The 20,397-nt window shown below is 39.0% G+C and overlaps 1 protein-coding gene across 1 annotated transcript; it reads right to left on the bottom strand.

Annotated features, from left to right (window-relative positions):
- Positions 1–642: 642 nt before the first annotated feature.
- LOC117290056 (eukaryotic translation initiation factor 5-like) lies at positions 643–15,939 on the bottom strand. The gene is made up of 11 exons (XM_033771306.1): positions 15,858–15,939; positions 15,531–15,742; positions 10,263–10,536; positions 9,631–9,712; positions 8,653–8,825; positions 7,916–8,137; positions 7,009–7,164; positions 6,106–6,273; positions 5,357–5,521; positions 4,465–4,584; positions 643–3,610 (listed from the first exon to the last, which is right to left on the bottom strand). Exons 3-11 carry the CDS (start codon positions 10,332–10,334, stop codon positions 3,485–3,487), a joined length of 1,284 nt encoding a protein of 427 aa, XP_033627197.1. The 5' UTR covers positions 10,335–10,536; positions 15,531–15,742; positions 15,858–15,939; the 3' UTR covers positions 643–3,484.
- Positions 15,940–20,397: the final 4,458 nt, after the last annotated feature.

The following is a 20,397-nucleotide window of genomic DNA, read 5'->3' as shown; positions in this document are numbered from 1 at the left end:
ACAGACACCAACTGGTTTATAATTTAAACCTAGATGAACACAATTAAACCTAGTCCAAACCAGTTGGTTAATATGGAAAATGGATGACTTTGGTCACTATCCAGTTGAACCATCTGACCCCAGTCAACTGGGTTCAACTGGAATTTTGACCTGGGCAAACTGGAATTTTGTTTTACTTGGCCTTATAATAAGTCACACAGTGTGGCAAGTGTCTGCATGGGCCCCAGTCACCCCCCCCCCCCCAAAAAAAAAAAAAAAATGAAATAAAAATAAATAAATAAATAATAAATAATTAAATAAATAAATAAAGGAAAATAAGTGAAGTAAACTTCATGCCTGCAATATGATATTGTCCACATCAGAACCATTAACGTACAATGTATATTGGTAAGAAATCAATTGTCGGGTCATAATAAAGGTTTTTAAACCTAAACCTGTCCCTTTCTCTCTCATCAATGAAGTAAGCCATTGGACACCGTCTAGGACAAAAATTAATATTTCTTGTTCTCTACACCGTTTATTGATCAGCAGCTCAAAAACTAAAACTTATCCAGCATAAGGTTTCGGTCTACCCTCTTCTGTTACATGTATCTCAATTGAATGAAATTTTAGCAACACAGAACTAAAGAAATTCAACAACACTTCTGTTTCAACATGCAATGATGGTAACTTTATTAAAGACAAATGCTCCAATATTTAATGTTTAATATTTAATATTTTATAATTCACATTGCCTTTAGTTAGTGCTTAAAGGTTCATCTTTTGCCGTTTGTAATAACAGGGTGACAGGATTGTTAATTATTTTATTAAGAATTGTTTTATTACTTTAATCAGAGGCAACCATAAGTTCATACCAGTACCAACCCTCCCGAGAGATATATTTCTGTATGAAACTATGTCCGAGTCAAGAAAATAGTATTTAATACCTATACCCCAAATCACCTCCGCTTATTTTAATTACAGCAATCAAAATAAACCTGTACATCAACGTGCCCAAATCTCTTACACCACATCAACTATTTTGTGTTTTCATTCAAGATGGCCACTGAATTGCGGCTGGATCACCAAGTTAATGTGCGATAAAGTAAAGCAGCTCTTAGCAACAGCTAGTATTTATTATCTCGTAACTGTTTTTACAGACAGGAGGAGTTAATACAAAGTACAATACAAAAGCCTTCTCAAAGAGTGAAACTTAAACTGGGAAAAATTTAACCATTAACACTGCCCCCCTTCTACCGCCTGACTAGTCTTGGTTCCAAGACCATTGGTGTTGCGCGGTCACACACAACCAACGTTCCGATTATGCACGGCAAAAACTGTACACGCTTGTAATGAACGAACGCTAGCGGGCGCTCTGTTTCTCTGATTTAGATCTGAGCACAGACTCTAGACATGGTGAGATCTAAATCAGAGAAACAGAGCGCCCGCTAGCGTTCGTTCATTACAAGCGTGTACAGTTTTTGCCGTGCATAATCAGAACGTTGGTTGTGTGTGACCGCGCAACACCAATGGTCTTAGAACCAAGACTACCGCCTGACCAAATTCAACCCCTCTCTTTAGCCCCTCATTCCTCCATAGTAATAAATGCTTATAAAGCCCGGGTTATATTTCACACAAATTCACATCATTGGTCAAGCAAGCAAAGTGCAGTTTTCCCCCAATTGTGAGACGGGAAATTCCTTTTGCTTTCACAATCCCCATGATGTACATACCGTGATTAATATAATCCATCCAAAGGATCTGCATTTGATGTAATTCACAGCGAAACATCAGGATATGTAACAACTTGTTAATTCAAACACAGACTACAACAAAATACTTTAAATGACTCATCATTAATAACAGTTCAAATACATTGGAAAAAATTGCAGCGGCTATGAACAAGTTCGAGTCGCACACTTAGTTGACTACCGACCAGCATGCACAGTGCCATACATGTACTCACTCAAACGACCCGTTTGGAAGCCTAGCTAGTCAACCATCGATACCACACAGTATTTAAAACTTCATTGCCTTCCGCCTTGTGTCACTACTTCCCTTCTGCGCTTTACAAATGTTAGCAAACAACAGGCTATCGGGACCATGGAAGAAACCATGGTCGTGAGGCTGGTTCCAAATGGTCGACCACAGTAGTCAACCAATGGTCGACCAGCAGCCTTGGTTTGAGTCAAAATAGTCAACCTGTAGTTAACCTTTAGTGCACACTCTAACTTGCTCAAAACCTTTGTTAGGTGACAGTCAATTATAATCAATCATGCTCAATAGTTCAAGATGACAATCTTGTACACACAATTATCGTTTTCAGAGAGGCAATTTACAGATTTTACATTTTTTCAATCAGCAATACCTTGTTAATTTAACAAGTGCAATTACTGTGCATTCAATGGTGATTTAATCTCTAATATCATACAGTTTTCCAATTATTCTTCATTAAACATCAAATCAACCCTTTTTAGAGCAATAGAGCAAACTTTCTCAGAATCGATTCCTATCTTTTTTATGTTACGGAAAAATTTTTCAAATGAAATAATCAACTTAAAAAAAAATCAAAAAATAACCTAGCAAAAAAAAAAAAAAAGTCAACTATCTTTTTTTTTCAGCTTAAAAAAATAGTAAATATTATAATAACAGCAAAGGAAAAGGCAACCCAAAGATAAAAGCAGTTAATGACGCATTTTCACTTTAGATGTTATTTGGTATTACGCTTTACAAGCAATTCGTCGACTAAAAGACTGAACTTATGGTGCTTCAGCATCAGATTAAACATACACTTTAAATGGAATTAAAGCTATACTTCTTTGTAGCAATACGTTTCAGCAAATACAACTTCAGAAACTTTGTACAATTCATGATAGAGAGAGTCCAGCTAACGTCTGAAGTAAAGATTCGCAACCCATTTTCACAAAATGAGCCTGGCTCGATTTCACAAAGCACTTAGATCAATCTTAAGATAACTTGTAAGCATTAGTAATTTGTATTGTAACATCACACTTTGCTTAGCAACTACGATTGATTTGCAGTTAAGATCAATCTTAGCTCTTTGTGAAACGGCCCCAGATTCACAACATTTCAATTAACTAAGAGAGGTTTGCGGTAACACCATGTAAATATCTCTCTATGAGCAGTGTTGGATTTGAAAAGAACCAGTGGTTTATTACTCAAGGTTTTGATCAGTATGATCTGATCGTCTTCACGAAAAGAGAAGACGATCAGAGCAAATAAATCAAAGCATTGAGTAGTTAACCTTTGTCCAAAAGAGATTTTCACATGGTCTTACCTCAAACCTCTCTTAGTTAAACTTCCACCATTCAAAGTTTCAAATCCAACATTTTAATTCCCGAAGACATGGGAATCGATAACTTTATAAGATAATGTGCTTGCATTACCACGAACAAAAGAACCTCCGTAAAGTGAACACATTTTGAAAAAGACTCCTAACGATAGCGTATCTACAGTGCAGTTCTGGCCTCCTTGGTTCGTGACCTCAGATGTCGTCAATGTCGATTTCATCTTCAGCTGGAGTAGAGGGAGATGAAGGGTTGGACGCCTTGTCTGGAGATGCAATGGTCTCCACTTTGAGCTTGCCACCTCCGCGATGAGAGAATGCCACCTGGGATGAATTAAACAAATACTGAACATTTAAAAATAGTTCAATGTTTTAGTACATATTAATCAAGTAATTCAGTGTCATCTGTATATCCATGGTTAACACTTAACAACAACATTTGGACCAATCAATCGACTGCCTAGTTCATACCAAAAATGTATTTATTTATTTTTTTTTTGGGGGGGGGGGGTGTCACACCATCAGTTTTGCCATAAACAATTAACAAACAAGCAATTACTTATTGTCAACAATATCGAACCTCAACTTTTATTGCACAGCCAACAGCACAATTAGCGCAAATAACAGAATGAATAGGAAACTAAAAGAAATCTGCAGTTTTAAATGTGGGGGGGGGGAACCAGTCAGGTAGAAACTGAAAACTCAATTCACATGAAAGCCTCCTGTTTGAGGTGGGATTTGAACTGGGGTCCACAGAGGTGAACGGCAGGGAAAGAAACCACTGAGCCAACCTGATCCCCAAAATGTCAAATAGAAATTAGAGTTTGTACACTGACTTCCTAATGTGAGGTTTTCATAACAAATTTGAAATGTCTTCTAAGATTTCATGTTTGGGACGCAAAGCCGTTGGTCCCATGTGTTGAGTATTACATGCACAAGAACCCAGTTCACTTATCGCAAAGACAAGGGGATCGCCTCGGTGTTCCTGGCTGTGTCTGCTGAATGAGCTGTAGCACCATGTAAACCCTTTTAAGGTGCTAAATAATTGAGTCTCAGAATTCATCACTGCACTAACCTATCTTTCTGAAAGTTTGTATATACCCAGCGTCTTGAGTACCTTGTTTGGTAAGATACGTGCGCTGTATAAGACTTTCAATATTAATATTATTACTACTTACTTCGACACCTTCGTCATCACTAGACTCTTCCTCATCAGCTTCCTGCAGCCATTTAATGAACGGTGCAGCTTTATCGAGAATCTGTTTCATTATCTCCTTAGAAACATACTTCTTGGACGGCTAAAGGGAAGAACAGAGTTCAACAAGTTAATAACCGATAGAAAACCAATTAATATGCTGGGTACAGGGATTAATGTACAACGAATGTGAACAAGTTTATTGCTCAATTCACTTGACGTCATCTAACAATTATCTTGGTTGCATCATTTTGAGTGTGTCATACAGTGTAGTGCACATTTCAGGAGACACGCCATATACACATTTTAAGAGTTGATTCCCCAAAAGGTGAGTTTCATTTCATATCTATTCGGGTTGTAAAGCCAATGACTCTCAGAAACGCAAACTTAATCACTGTACTCGTCAAGAATCCCATGGAGAGAAGACAAGGAAGAAGTTTTTCTTAAACTGACCATTTCTTCATCAAACTCTTACTTATTCTACTACTGGTGCCTGCACTATTCAATATAAAATGAACTAAGCATCTGCAACTATGGGCCTTCTCTCCAAATACACTTGAAAGAATGTAATTTTTTTTAACCTAACACCAATGAGTGTTAAGCACCGTATACTCAGCAGGCCTGATACTTCACAGAGGCAACAACGGCAATCGGCACCATGCCCCTGGTCATTGCCTTAGTGCCTTTAAAATGCTTCAGTAGAAATTTACAATTTCCTTGTAGGGTGCCCTATACCAAGGAGAACATGCCTTGGTGACCATGCCCTTCCAAATACATAGCATACAGGTCCAACTCAATGACTTTACCCGAGTTCTGTCAAACCCACTACCTTGGAAGAGATTATGAAAAAGATAATAGCAACAACTTGCACTCACCTTCTTGGACCAGGAAATCAGGACCTCCTCATCCAGTAGGTCAAGGTCATACATCTTCTTGAGTAGGGACGGGACCTTACCCATTAGCTTCTCTGGGTAGGTCTTACACAGCTGCTCAAAGGCTCCTAGCAGGTACTTCTGGGCCTTATGGGAGTCATTGGTGAACTGCGGAAGACAACAAAAAAGACGTGTGCTGAGTCGTTACAAAAGTTAACAATAACTGTCAGCGTACATAAGTTTGTTCCTGGGTTATCACAATAATAATTATAGTGGCAATTTATAATGCGGCATGTCTGTCTCAAGTATACTCCTGGCGCAGGAGAGATGCAGAAGCAAGATTGCAATGCATAGGACAAAGGCTTTTAAACATGTTACAACTCTGAAGACATGGGACAGCAAATATTTAGTTATCCCAGGTTGAATATTCTACATTAATAAGATTGCAGTTGCCCATACTTTGGTTGATAAGTGGAACTTAATTTATTTGATATCTGAAACAAAAATTTGCTTCCATTAAGGTGATCCCCCACTTCCCAGGTTGTATACACAGCAGTTAACGGTTGTTTGGCTTGTAACTGGCACTCCTGAACAAAGATATTTGCAAAATAGGGAGACCGCCAACATAGCGCTACATAGCCCAGTTGGAGTGTCGGCATCTTCAGCCGAAAAAGGTTTCTTACTTCCACAAACCACTCGGGGGGGGATTCCATCCTTTCAAAAATAATGCAGTGTCTGTTATTGTTACTGACCCTGAGGAAGTGCAGACGATAAGTGACCAACTGTTTGATCATATTCTCATCCAGGAGAAGCTCAGCTAGAATCAGTGGGCCTTTCTCTTTGATGTCCAAGCGCTCAGCCTCCTGAAGAATCTCCTTGTCAGCTCCAGCCGACGCCACTATCCCTTGTTCTTTCTTGTTCTGTTAAAGTCAATGACAAACAGCAACAGTAATCAAAATAAGAGTTTGCTATGCATGTGGAAATCATGGCTGATTGGAGCAATGTTGACCAATGCTTTCCTTTGACCAATGTTGACCGATGCTTCTTGAAAATCTGCAGGACAAAATTATTTTAAGCCTGACACTTCACGGAGGCAATGAAGGCGATTGCCTCCATGGCCCCCTGGTCATTGGGTCCTTGAAATGCTCCAGTAGAAATTTTTAATTTCCTCATAGGGTGTCCCTTTACCAAGGAGAAAATGCCGTGGTGCCCTTGCCTTTTCAAAAAAACAAAGCACACAGGCTCGGGTCTAGTGCACTTTACTCAAACTTCAGGGCCCACTTTCATAGAGCTGCTTGAGGACAAAAAGTAGCTGCGCACAACAAAATTATGGTTACCAGATTTAGGCTACCAGCCAAACTACCACGTCAAATGTACAACACGTGACTTGTATCCTGGGCCAATTTCATTAAGCTGTTAAGCAGAAAATACTGCTTGGCAAATTTCTTTGCTTAGCAAAAATTGAGTGGGACACCAGCCACAATAATGCAAACTAAATGTAAATATGGATGGTAACCCTATTCTGCTAAAAAACACTATTCTGTGCTTAGAAAGTTTTTGTGCTTACATGCTTTATGAAATTGGGCCGGACTAGGAAAAGCGTAACTGAAGAGCAACACAAATTGACTCGCAGTGTGGTCGACTGTAAAACCCACCTTGACAAACACATAGAAGAGGTCCAGTCGCTCCTGAGAGGTCTTGGTCAGATCATCATTGAGGGTAATCCCCTTAGCACCGCTCGTCAAACTCTCCATGCGCTTGGCGACTGCATCTTCACTGGTATCTACAGACCAATCATCATCATCCTCCTTCTGGAATTAACAAAGTACAAATAATGCAATTTGAAACTAGTCAACATTAAATGCCAATAAATATACATGCTGTGAGCAAGCTTTTGGAAACAAAGTTAAAATACAGGATTAAAGTTTCTATCTTATGCCTGTGAACATAATGAGTGTTAATATCGAAGTCTTATATAGCGCACGTATCTACCAAACATTGACTCAAGGCGCTGAGTGTTCAGCATAGGATGGTGAGATGATCAACGCCTAGGTTGATGCCCTCTCATGTGGGATGCTAGGCCAATTCCTGATTAGCAGATCTTGCAAATTATGCAATTGAAGTCACTAAAGGGGTTGGATTATGTTCTGTCTCTACACACTTCAACAGATGAGATTGCATGATTACAGGAGTTTTTCCAATTGGGCCAATTGAGTACTGTGTGTTCCCAGGTAGTGGCATCAAGCTTGCATGTTATGAGTGTCTTCGGATCTGAGTTTGGGGCGGCATAGTTTGCGGGTTCCTGTACTCAGCTGGCCATAGAATACTGCCTTCGGTGTGCGTGTGTCTTCAAACGATTGAACAACATGTTCCACAAATCAAAGCATTTTAAATACTTTGGCACATAAATGGCATGCAATCTTTCCACTTTTTGTCGAAACTTGACAACTTCCAACTTTCCGAATGAGGAGGCAATAATGTTTGGTTTATAGCAAGAAAAACAGATTGTATTAAACTGATCAACAAACAATTTTTAATTCATCCCAAACAATGCTGGCTTACCAAGGTTGAAGAATCGAGACCATCTGCATCTCCGTCCCCGTTCTGATTGTTAGTGGACTCTCTTTTGCGAGTCTTGCGTTCAGTCTTGCTGGAGCCAATGGCGGTGGGGTCATGTTCTGGCGGGTTCTTAGTGATATAGGTGGTCAGTTTATGGCGCATGTCCACCATGCCCTGGTGGCCGCAGGCCACGCAATGTTGACCAATGCTTCCTTTCTTGACAATCTGCAGGCGGAAATTAATTTTTGAATTGGAATGATTCTGAAAAACAATATTTTAGATGGAAATGATATTCTGATTTCGAGACCTCAGATTTAGAACTTGAGGTCTCGAAATCAACCATCTAAACGTACACAACTTCGTGTGACAAGGGTGTTTTTTCTTTTATTATTATCTTGCAAGTTCAATGACCGATTGAGCTCAAATTTTCACAAGTTTGTTATTTTATGCGTATGTTGAGATACACCAACTGTGAAGGCTAGTCTTTGACAATTACCAATAGTGTCCACTGCCTTTAACGGCTAGCAGATGAAGGAATTTGGAACCTGCCTGGGGCCAATTCATAAAGAAATTACTGCTCACCAATTTTATTCGAGCACCAGTCACTACAATGTAAACTGAATGTAATTTTGGCTGGTAACCTGTTTCTGTTTAGCAATACTTTTCTGTGCTTAGCAAGTTTGTGTGCTTACAGGCTTTATGAAATTGAGCCATGAAGTGCAACGTCGAGTCAAACTTACCAAGTTGGTTTCTGGGTTGTCACACCCAGGGCACAGAACATACTTTCTGATGAAGACATCCAGGAGGTCTTGAAGCTTGGAGACATCGTGGGAACCATTGACAATGTAGCGTTCATTCTTAAAATCAAATTGAGTCTGCGCGCCAAGCTCACAGCCAAAGAACTTTGTTGGATCTGCGAAGGAATTGAGACAAGTTTATTTCAGGCATTGATTTTTCACATTTCCATTTTTCAATTGTACACTTCACTCCTACCTGGCCCAATTTAATTAAGCTGTTAAACAGAAAACACTGCTTGGAAACTTTCCTTGCTAATCAAATTGAATGGTGCACCAGTCACAACAATGTAAACTTACTGTAATTTTGGCTGGTAACCTGTTTCAGTTAAGCAAAACGTTTCTGTGCTTAGCAAGTTATTGTCATAACAGGCTTTATGAGATTGGGCCCTGGTCACCCAATAAACCAGTTGCCGGACTCCAATTAAGGGTATTAAAAGCTAGGATGGATAAGGAAGCAGCACAAAAAAAGGATTATCTTAACACTGAACTGTATTGCTAGTGGATTAAATAGAGATTGTGGCTTTTTTTACACTCATGACCATCCTTTGTTTAGACTGTGCAGGACTGATAATCCTTGGTTGAAGTTGTTTTTTTCTTATTTGCATCTGATGAAGTAGTTGTTGCTTCCAAAGCTCATGCAGATATTTCTCACTAGTGAGTAAGTTAAGTGCTACAAGTGTTTTTCCTTTGTGCAATTACCAGACTAATGCGGCTAGCCACCACTACTTCACATATAAATATGAAGACTTTTTGAACGACAGAATTTCTCAAACTTATCATTTGACAAGTTATTTGTTTAGAACTCAAAATTATAAAAGCCCCAATCTTCCAGCACTTCAATAAAAAAGACCCCGACACCACTGTATTCTACCCAAACCGATCCCATCAACGCCTTCCCAATATAGTTGGATGGATACTTACATGTTGGTGGTCTTCCCAAACACTTGCTCACTTCCACCATATTAGAAATGACTGTCTTAATTCCATTGCCTTTGCCCTCAACCTGTCGGAATAAAATAAATAATTTTTTTAATGAGATATCGCCCAACATCACAAGGCCGGGCGGCCACTTCAAGGTGAGGGCTACACATCAACGATTTTGGCTATCGATCCAAATCAACTGCCAAGAGGGGCATGTTGCTACCTACTCCTGGGACTGAAACAGGGTTACCCTCTCCCAAAGAATCCGAAATCACAGACAGTGTTGTAGCCAACAATAATAAGAACACAGCAATTGTAAAGGCACACTTTAATCCGTAGAAAACCATTTAGAGAAGCCGGTCAAGAGGAACAAGAGGGAATTCTTAAATGCTAGACCAAGTTTAGTGGTAGGCTCTTTATCGAAATTAGTCCACCAAGGCAAGCTGTTCAACAAAACTATTCATGTTTAGATATGGGGCCATCATTGCTGAAGGGCAATCCGGGAGAACTCTGGGCTTGACAGTGTATTTTGCTCGGAGTGCTGGGCAAAATTTGTTAGTTCTGGGCAGGCCCACCCGGCACCACCCACCATGGCTACAACACTGATCACACTGAGACACAACTATACTGACCTTTGCTACGAGCCGTGGCATTTTGTAACGGTAGAACTGGTCGGTAACATGGCGGTTGACATTGAGCGCCATCTTGGCTGCTCTCTTGTGTTGGAACCGTTACTCTGTATGTGTTTACTCGACTTGAGCCTTTTGTTGTGATGTAAGGGATGACACGGACAGTTCGGTAAAGAAGACATAAAATCGTCTGGCGGATGCCGATGTGTGTGTGTATGGCGATTTGTGTGTGGATGGCACGGTGGGCTTTTAGCACTGGCTACCCTCACCAAAATATCTGCAAGGAAAATACAGTCATAGTTAAGATTCTGTAGGAACGGTGTACCATTGGGAAGTCTAACCATTCTCCTGTGGGTTTTAACTTCAATCTATAGTACTCTTTGCAGTACGTGGACTTCATCTGTGCTGTACATGTACACTATTGTGTAATTTTCTGCCCCTTTCCAACTTTCATTGTTTATGGTAGCCCTGGAGGCCTTTCAATTTCGTACTACATGGCTGTTAACCAACATCGAAAACAATCTCATTTGACTCTTGCAACTCAGAAAACTGAAGGCTCCATGCAAATGTACCAAACCACACAACAAAACTATAGAATGCTCCAGAGTGTACAGTTAGGGCTTTTAAAACAAAGATAAACACCAAGTAGGAAACATTCTGAAGATCTTGTTTTCAATCCAGTGGCTTAGACCAAACGTCCAAAAACGTGAGTCAAGAGTCCCCCCCCCCCTAAAATCCTGGGGAGAATCATGCAATGATTGTGCAAAACCCCTTCTACCCCAACACACATAGTACATTTATATTATGTCAATGTGAAAAACTGTTTTCATCTTTGATACAGTATTCATATAATAGAGGCTGACATATTATGTACATGTATAGTGGACAATATGAGGCACTGTACACAGCCTCACCAACCATAGCTCATGGATGCAATATGTATAGTGGACAATATGAGGCACTGTACACAGCCTCACCAACCACAGCTCATGGATGCAATATGTATAGTGGACAATATGAGGCACTGTACACAGCCTCACCAACCATAGCTCATGGATGCAATATGTATAGTGGACAATATGAGGCACTGTACACAGCCTCACCAACCACAGCTCATGGATGCAATATGTATAGTGGACAATATGAGGCACTGTACACAGCCTCACCAACCATAGCTCATGGATGCAATGACTATACATCAAACTAAAATCTTGGGGTTGTCACATGATGTAAAGGTCTTCTTCTCAAAGCTGTGAACTTCAAAGCATGACCATTTGCCGTCGGGGGGGGGGGAAGTCTGAACAACTTGTTGAGTACAATGGCTGACCTACATATGGTACGCTTGTCAGGCAATTCATTATCAATGTAAGTTTTGCTGATTTTTATGTGGGCAAACAATTATGAAACCAGAAGAATAATATCATGCCTGGCTTCCTAAACAACACTTACATTACATAGTTTTCCTAACATTCATTAAATCAAATTGTAACAATTATATACCGAGGCGAATGAATGCTTTCAAAAACAGATTACCATCCCATTGAGATTGAGCCAGTTTGGGTACACTGCAAGTGCACCATCCAAATGGCTCTCAGGCTTACAGGGCTACAGGAAATTGAATCCATATGTGGCATGAAGATAAGGTTCGACCATGGTTCGACTATTGCTGTCAACCATAAGGGAAATGATCTCTCAAAACCTTACCAGTTATTCAGTGTGGAGTGAAAGTTGAACTGTACAATGTCTGTATGTAATAATACCATGAATATCATCTTGTGCAGGGCAAGGCTGCTTTCATTTTGCAAAGAGCACTTCCATTGGAAAATGTAAAAGTCTATGGTATACCATAGAGCAAGGAAGAGCTTGCTCTATGGGTACACTAAGACCAACAGGCCAATGTGCCCTTTGTGTAATCCCAGGCCTCGGAATGTAGGCAGAGTTTAACAAAAACAAAAATCTGAATGAGACATTCTAAAACATAGACCTCAAAGAAAACTAAAAGGTATATCAATACAAAGGAAATGAGATAAGTTGATATTTACAAATATGTATGTAGAAATTATTCACTTCCAACACTTCCTAAAATGTAAAGGATACTAAGAGATGGAGCCGGTTTTCTATAAAGTTAACAGAATCCTAACAGTAATTTCAAATGGCTTATGAACAAACAACACTCCTTCTGGGCCCAATTTCACAGAGCTGCTTAAGAAGAACATCAATGCTTAACAATGCTTTATCAGAAAAAAAGCAGGAAACCAGTCACAAATGTCACTTGTGACATGTTATTTTGGCAGGAAATCATGTTTTGTGTAAAAGCTCAATTATTTTGTGCTCATTTACCATTTGTCCTTAAGCAGCTCTTGAACCCAAATCAATGTTTCTATTAAGCACACTTCACGGAAGTCTAAGAATTCTCAAACATGTACAGTCATAAGGTCCACTAGGGCCTATTTTGACAGAGCTGCATTTAAAGCACCCAGCTTAGCAAACGTAATCCAGTCAAAGAGTGTACATGTGACATGGTGTGTTGGCATGTTAGGAGGATAATTTATTTTGTGCTTTAAGCAGCTCTATGAAACTGGATCTAGATCTACACTTACATGGCTTATATCATTCAAAATAATCATTCAAAATAAAACAATGAACTTACCTTACTCAGCTTGGATGAATTTTGACAAATTAGATCAGACATGATTTGGTTTTTTTTCAATGTGAGTATTCAACCTTTATAATAAGTGTACGATAAAGTGTCTACATGTACTCTGTAACTGTTCAATAGCTTTAAATGAATGATTATGGACGAGCATTGCCACTTTATATAACATTTAACAAAGTGACTAATTACCACAGCTATGGTGCAGAAAGTTATAACAAGGATTATCCAATTTAAAGATTAATCAATATGAAATGACTGGTTTTGGGATTTCCAAACTCAGTCCAAGTTTCCTAAAAATCTGCATTTATGGGGATGTGTAGAAGACTGAAAATAGTAACTGACATCATAAAGGAACATTAGACAACACTGAAGGACAAAAGAGGTTCCGTTATCCACTGAAAAAGTCTTGTTTGTTCATAAAACATCAAGCTTCACCGCAGTGACTAACCAAATGATAGACTAATTACGTAAAAAACAACAAAATCCTGGTTTGAGCACAATTTATGAATTCCATGTAAGGGGGATGTGGGTAGTCAAAGGCATGACATGTCTAGGTCCCCAAGTCCAAGACACTTTGGAATTACTTAAAAATGGCATTATTGCTTACTTCCTTCCGATATACTCATCTTGACGTTACTGTTTTGCAAGGTGTTTGGTTTGGACAAATTATGACGTTAACCACCCACCCAATGATAACGTCTTAGGGTGTCACGCTGTGTACATTTCTTCCTCGTCATTAACTTCTTGGCACATTTCATCTTCCGGGTAATAGTCATCACACAGCTTCAAGGTGTGAGAAGAGGCTTGACAACTAACTTTTTTTATTATCTATTCCATGGAGTGTTTTAGCTGCGCTGTTCCCCGACGCGTGGGCATGTTTTGTACACAAATCACAGATCACTGCTCAGTGCATGTGCATATTTGTTTTAACAGTAAAACAGTGTGGAAGGGATCTGAATACAACGGTAAGAGTTTTCAACTTTTTGACAATTTTGAGTTTGCGGAGTGGATTTTTCTGGACCCCTGACAGCCTCAATGATAGTTCAAAGAACACATAAAGCCTATTTTTCGCGAGATTTAAATTAATTATAATCCTGTAAAAATACTAATAATCAGAGGTTTGTGGAGACGATAGTGGAACAACCTCATAGATCTAGGAGTAACTTTTGCCAATGATGAAGCCCTACGTTAAGAAAAGAAAAACCAACTTGTGACCTTACCTTTAATAAGGAAGAGGTCATGTACAGCATTAATAAGGGAATAAAAGAGTAGCAACGAGTTCGTAAATGGTCGTTTAAAACCGGCAGGGTCGTTGCCATGTGATAACGGCCCGAACCTATGGCGAGGGGCTTTATCGCACGGCAACGACCCTGCAAGGTTTTAAACGGACGTTTAAGAACAAGTAACTATTTTATTCCCATTTCATAAATGCCCTTCTATTAAAAATACAATTACAGACACTTTGACAATTGTAAATTCAAGGTTTTATATATTGTTTGCAAAAACTTTTTAAAGAATCTGTTTGATGCGTGTGCGTTGTGTACGCGTGCGCTTAGAATACGTGCCGTTACTAATACATAATAGCTATGAATTGCGTTCCGCGTGATAAGCCAGCCGGTTGTTAACAGCTCCAGCTGGTCATTATCAACCGTTTAAACACCCCCACATGACGCGCTCTCAACCAATAGGAGTAGCGAAACTGTCTGGGGTATTTATGAATTGCCTTTTATGCATTTCATTAATTGTTCTATTTACTCAGCCTCTTCTTAACAATAAATGGTACTGTTGAGGGTACATGTATGCTTCATTAAACCCTGGAGCTAAAAAGCTTCACGATAGAACACTAGGTAGTACAACAGTCAACACTCAACAATGGCAACACCAGGCACTACCTGCAAAAAATTATCTTTTGTTTGCTCAACAAATTTGACGAAGAAAAGTCTTGCAGATAATATCTGATACAATTTAGACCTATCGGTTGAATACTTTTCAACATATTAATAATTGAATATTTAAGACATCAAACAAACTATGAAGTCAAGAAAGTGGTGATTTTGGATTAAAAAAAGGTGTCAATTACTCAAACAGAATTTGGAAAAACAAACCAGATAATCACGATAGTTGGTTTATATTGTTTGTATAAATAACTATACAGGTTAACAAACGGTAAGTAAATTCTCACAAAATTATTGTTCAATTCATTTACCAGATCATTCTTTATCAATAAAACATGTAAACAAATTGGGAAAAGTTTCCGTATGGCGCCACCATTTTTTCATTTGATATTAAATAATATAGTGGAAAAGTTTCCGTATGGCGCCACCACTTTTTCATTCGAAATAAAATAATATAGTATCTAATTTACCTGATTGATATATCCCTTTTTGTAAAAATGAGTGAAAAAGTGGTGGCGCCATACGGAAAGTTATCCAATATAGTATCTAATTAACCTCAAAGAGATATCCCTTTTTGTAAAAATGAGTGAAAGTTATCCAAAAATTGTAACTGTAACATTTATTTAATTTTAATTTTAATCATTCATTGTCTGAACTGCATCCCCCCCCCCTTTCGTAACCCTATGCGGCTTGCCCTACCTCACTCCTTACAATACTTACCGCAACAACTGCAAAAAGACATAAACACTTTGAGTTTGTGCAAAATAAATGACAATAAAAACAGTCACTGCACTGCAGAGAGGGACTTTCAAGCGGCTAGTCTGCCGAAAGCAAACTGTCTCCAATCTCTGCGAAGTCTGTGGTTCTACCACGTTGTCAGAAGAAAGTGCTGAAACTTCGTCTCACGAAAACACCTCTATTTCTGTTGCTTACTGGAACGGAAAATACATAAAAAGCATATTAACATTTTCCATAGATATAATAGTTTAATGATGTACAAAGGTATGGTCGTTTTGGAATAAAGAAAAGCAAAATAACACCACTTACTGAAGGTATTTCGCAAGCTCGGAAAGCAATATGGGAGATTCGTAGCTTCGAAATGTCGATGTCGTAATTCTGTGAATGCATGTATATGTCCTACGCATATACAGTACATGTACATATTATCACGTTACGTTAGTGGAAATGTCACGCTGGTAACTTGTATTTGTCTACCAAACATACCTACTCCTGGTAGGGTACCAGCGTGCAAACTTCCCGGATGCTAGCACTCGTGTGTCGCGTAGCCTTTTTTCCTCCAGTAGTAGTACTAGTAGCGGTAGACTTGACTCAAGTCCCAATCCCGTGCCATTGCTAGAAAACTAGTGTTTCGGTGATGCTCGCATATGCACGCGGTACAACGTCAAGGCCCATTCTCGGGACCACACAATAGCTATTTTATTTTGACGAAGTCTCCGGGGAAATGTGGTAAGAAGCATGGGCGTCACAATCAGGGGGTGGGGGGGGGGGGGGGGGGGGGGGCAGGGGGCCATGTTCCTCCCAACAACTTTATTGGGACACAATATCAATTGCGCCCATGTTTTAAGAAGCTAAATGGGCATCACCGTGGGGCGACGGGGGACACGTCCTTTTTGAAGGGTGGCCGACACTATATACATGTGAAGGTGTTATATGCCTCTTATTGGCCTAAGATTGCACCACAGTGCATCTAAATCGCAAAATTTTCCTGGGACCTTGAGCGGGCCCGGACCCCAGGCCGGGGTAAAAGGTTTCACGTTCCGCACTGGCAGACGGACCCCCCTCCCCCTTAAAATGTATTGTAATCACCCCTTGACGATGCTGGCGATGATAGGGATGAAACGCCGTGCAGAAATAATATGGATACGAAGCTATATACAATTGAGTTTTTTTTATATATATATACAATAACCATGATAGCAAAAAAATGGTGCAAAATAGCTTGAATCCAAACATCTGAGAGGGGGGCACATCAAAGACTCCCTATATAGATTGCACCAGAGAGCATCTATAATTTTCCGGCCCTAAAGCGGGCCCCGTACCACACGCCGTAAATGTGACTACGATGTCCCCTCCATCTTTCAAGACAGATTGACGCCCATGGTAAGAAGTAACATGTTTACATTCACTAGGAATTTATTTCCCTTATTTTGTCAGCAATAACAAAGCATTGAAAACAACAACGAAATGCTCTCTGCACAGGGACTCGGTCAAAGCGGGTGCCCCCTAAATAGTATCCGTTGAGTGAAAACACACAAAAAGGAATATTTAATTTAGCAATAGCAGGAAATAACTAACATTCAATGTGGGAAACCTTTCCCGGGGCCGTGAGCGGGCTCCGGGGGAGCCCAATCCGTGATGATCATTCTTTTTTTAAATTTTATATAAAACAACAAATGGTTTATGACTTGTAAGTCTAATGTGTCTTTTTTACCATGTCGCTTCTGTATATAATAAAGTAAATTGTGCCACTGTCTAGAGTTGTCCACCAAATGCACTCGTACAGTGTGACAGAATTACTCTAATTTGTTTTTTTATGAATCCCTTTTTGAGGGCGGTATAAATGTTGAAGTTGCTTTAAAGTATAGATGACTATTCATTCGCTCGTAATAAAGATTGGTTTTCTTTAGTAAATGTTAAATTACTCATAATTGCATAATTATTTATTAATATAAAAGACAAGGGAAGGGTTGCGAATTAGTTAGCCCATTCCATTATAGTAGTAATAATTATTATGTAATTACCAATAGTGTCCACTGCCTTTAAATCTGTCAAATTTCATAGAGCTGCCTGAGCGCAAAAATGGCACAACAAAATTAAGCATAATGTTTGCGTTACCAGCAAGAAATATCATGCAACAAGTACGATTTGTGACATGGTGTCCCAACTGGGCTGTTTTTTAAATATTTAGGTCAAGGGTTTCTTTTTTGATATTATCTAGAAAATAATTCTTCTTACAAAAGATGGGGGAACTTCTCCATTTTATAATGGGTGTGTTCACGAAGGGCTAGTTTCCCTTATTGTGGCTATTTCTTCCTCTCACACTCCACACACATTATGGCAAACAAAAATGCGTTTCTTATTTTGACCAATGGTATCAATGAACAGTGGATATGCAAATTAGTCACGTTGGCTGGTGCCGCTCTGATATTAGACTGGTCCCCTGTCTTTATAATACACGACCCTCGCAGTGTGACGTCAGGCCAATTTGATGCGCACATTTTTCGGTGAGGCATTGGCCTTTTCCATGAAGACAAAATGGCTGACAGCGAAAGACTCCAAATTTTCTCTACAGTTATTCCGGAATTGTTTGCCAAATTGGTTGGCGAAACCATTGCAAAGTGAGTGGGGTGAGTTAAATATCAGTTATAGTATCTCTTGAAAGAGTCACCAAAGTGCATATGAGGTTTCAAAACAGCTAAAATGGTGCAAACACATAGCTTAAATTTTCAGTGAGTCGGTGGGCTTAACTCACTGTAGTGTTCGGTAGGGTTAACTGTTACATGTGGCGGCAACCTTCGAAACGCACGTGTCTTTACTAAAGCTCGTCTATTTCCAACAGTTGTTATAAAGACCAAGACATTAAGAAGGGTTTATGGTGAGAAGACTGAAAGGATAACTTTCCGTATGGCGCCACCACTTTTTCACTCATTTTTACAAAAAAGGATATATCAACCAGGTAAATTAGATACTATATTATTTTATTTCGAATGAAAAAGTGGTGGCGCCATACGGAAACTTTTCCGACTGAAATTGAAATTAATTTTCTGTAACTGAAATTATTTTCATTTTTGAGACATGTTGAATCATGTGAATTGACAACGGGAATTGACAACGGGCGTGTTTGGGGGAAAACTTTCTGTATCCTGTCACCACTTTTTCATTTGGGAAAAGTTTCCGTATGGCGCCACCACTTTTTCATTTGATATGAAATAATAGAGTATCTAATTTACATCATTGAGATATCCTTTTTTGTAAAAATGAGTAAAAAAGCGGTCACATTAAATACCGACAACTCACGACCCCTCACGATCACGACAACAATTTTTAAATGCGTTTTAACAGAACATTTGAACATAATTGAATCATTAAATATGTGCACAACAGTCATATGCATCTAAGTCACTTTCAAACTGTCGAAAAAGTTGTATTTTTTACTGTAAAAAGGTGTTTTTTACCCCGAATTTAGTAACAAACTGAAATATGTTGTCTTTCGACGTACTTGGACGACTCTATTACACCGCAGGGGGCAAGGTAATTTCTGAGGGCTGAATTTTATTTTTTTGTTTTGTTTTAGCTGCTGATTTTTTCTTTCGGAAAAGTTTCCGTATGGTTCCACCACTTTTTCATTCGAAATAAAATAATATAGTATCTAATTTACCTGATTGATATATCCCTTTTTGTAAAAATGAGTGAAAAGGTGGTGGCGCCATACGGAAAGTTATCCTTTCTTTCTTGTAAGTAACTAAGCCGCAACTCTGGAATTCGAAGTTAAAAGGGGAAACTTAATATTGTTTTAAACTCCACGAGATACATTTAAAAAAAAGGTAAATAATCATCTTGAATATTGTATCACCCCTGCGGTATAATAGAATTGTCCAAATGCGTCGAAAGACAACATGGCGGATATTACCGTGGGTTAATAAATTCAGGTACATAAACCTTTTTTTTACAATTAAAAATACAATTTTTTTCAAAAGTTTGAAAATGATTTTGGTGCATATGACCCTTGTGCATACAATTAACGGTTGACTAATGTTCAAATGTGCTGTTAAAGTGCATTTAAAAATTTTTGTCGTGAGTTGTCGGTATTTAGTGCGACTCTGAAAAAGTGGTGGCGCCATACGGAAAGTTATCCCAAGTATTAATTTGGGAAACATAAAAGTTATACAGTGTAACAATCTCACTCTCCTACAAAAGAAAGCTGTTCACATCATTAGTAAAACTGGATACTTGGACATACTACGCCACTGTTTCTAGCCTTGGAAGGTCCTTAAACTTGACGAGTTGTACAATTTTAGTTTAAGTGAATTCATGTATAATCAACAGCTCCTCGTTACCAAGTAAGTTTTTATGTTAACAATTATTTTGAGTGATTACCAATAGTGTCCAGTGCCTTTAAACATGGAGTGGGGTATTTTGAAGGATATGGGAGGGTCTTGAGATACTAGGCACTTGTCATTATTTTGTGTGCTGTATGTTTTTTTTATTTATTGTGAATCCTTGTTTTGTCAGAGTGGGGAAATAAATTTGCCCTTAAAGTAACTGACCCCCCAAAAAGTGTGTTTGTTCTGTGTCAATGAGTTGAGTCATTCAATGAGTCGAAACACAGTAGTCCCCATGTTCCGCCCTAATTTGACAATTGCCCCAATGAATGGTCCCAGCTTAAGTTTTACAGTTGCGACACCCCAACTATAGTTGGGATTGCAGTGAGGGTACCAAAGTCTCTGAATGATTCCCATCCCCACGAAAATGAGCAAGGCAGGCATGCCAGGAGCATAAAACTAAAAGCAGTTTGTAGAGGGGCATATTTGCTTTGAATTAAAACCCTATCGGCACCAAATCCATC

Source organism: Asterias rubens, chromosome 1 (genome assembly GCF_902459465.1).
Source record: "Asterias rubens chromosome 1, eAstRub1.3, whole genome shotgun sequence".
Classification (NCBI taxonomy): Eukaryota; Metazoa; Echinodermata; class Asteroidea; order Forcipulatida; family Asteriidae; genus Asterias; species Asterias rubens.
Note: the sequence above shows the minus strand (reverse complement) of the source record. Positions and strands in the feature narration are given on the sequence as shown.

What these genes read in the sequence shown, in the direction of transcription:
- LOC117290056 (XM_033771306.1), bottom strand. Translation starts at nt 10,334, where the DNA reads ATGGCGCTCAATGTCAACCGCCATGTTACCGACCAGTTCTACCGTTAC. An exon ending in TGCCACGGCTCGTAGCAAAG is followed by an intron (nt 9,713 to 10,262) that starts GTCAGTATAGTT and finishes TTATTCCGACAG; the next exon opens with GTTGAGGGCAAAGGCAATGG. An exon ending in ATCGTCTGCACTTCCTCAGG is followed by an intron (nt 5,522 to 6,105) that starts GTCAGTAACAAT and finishes TGTCTTCCGCAG; the next exon opens with TTCACCAATGACTCCCATAA.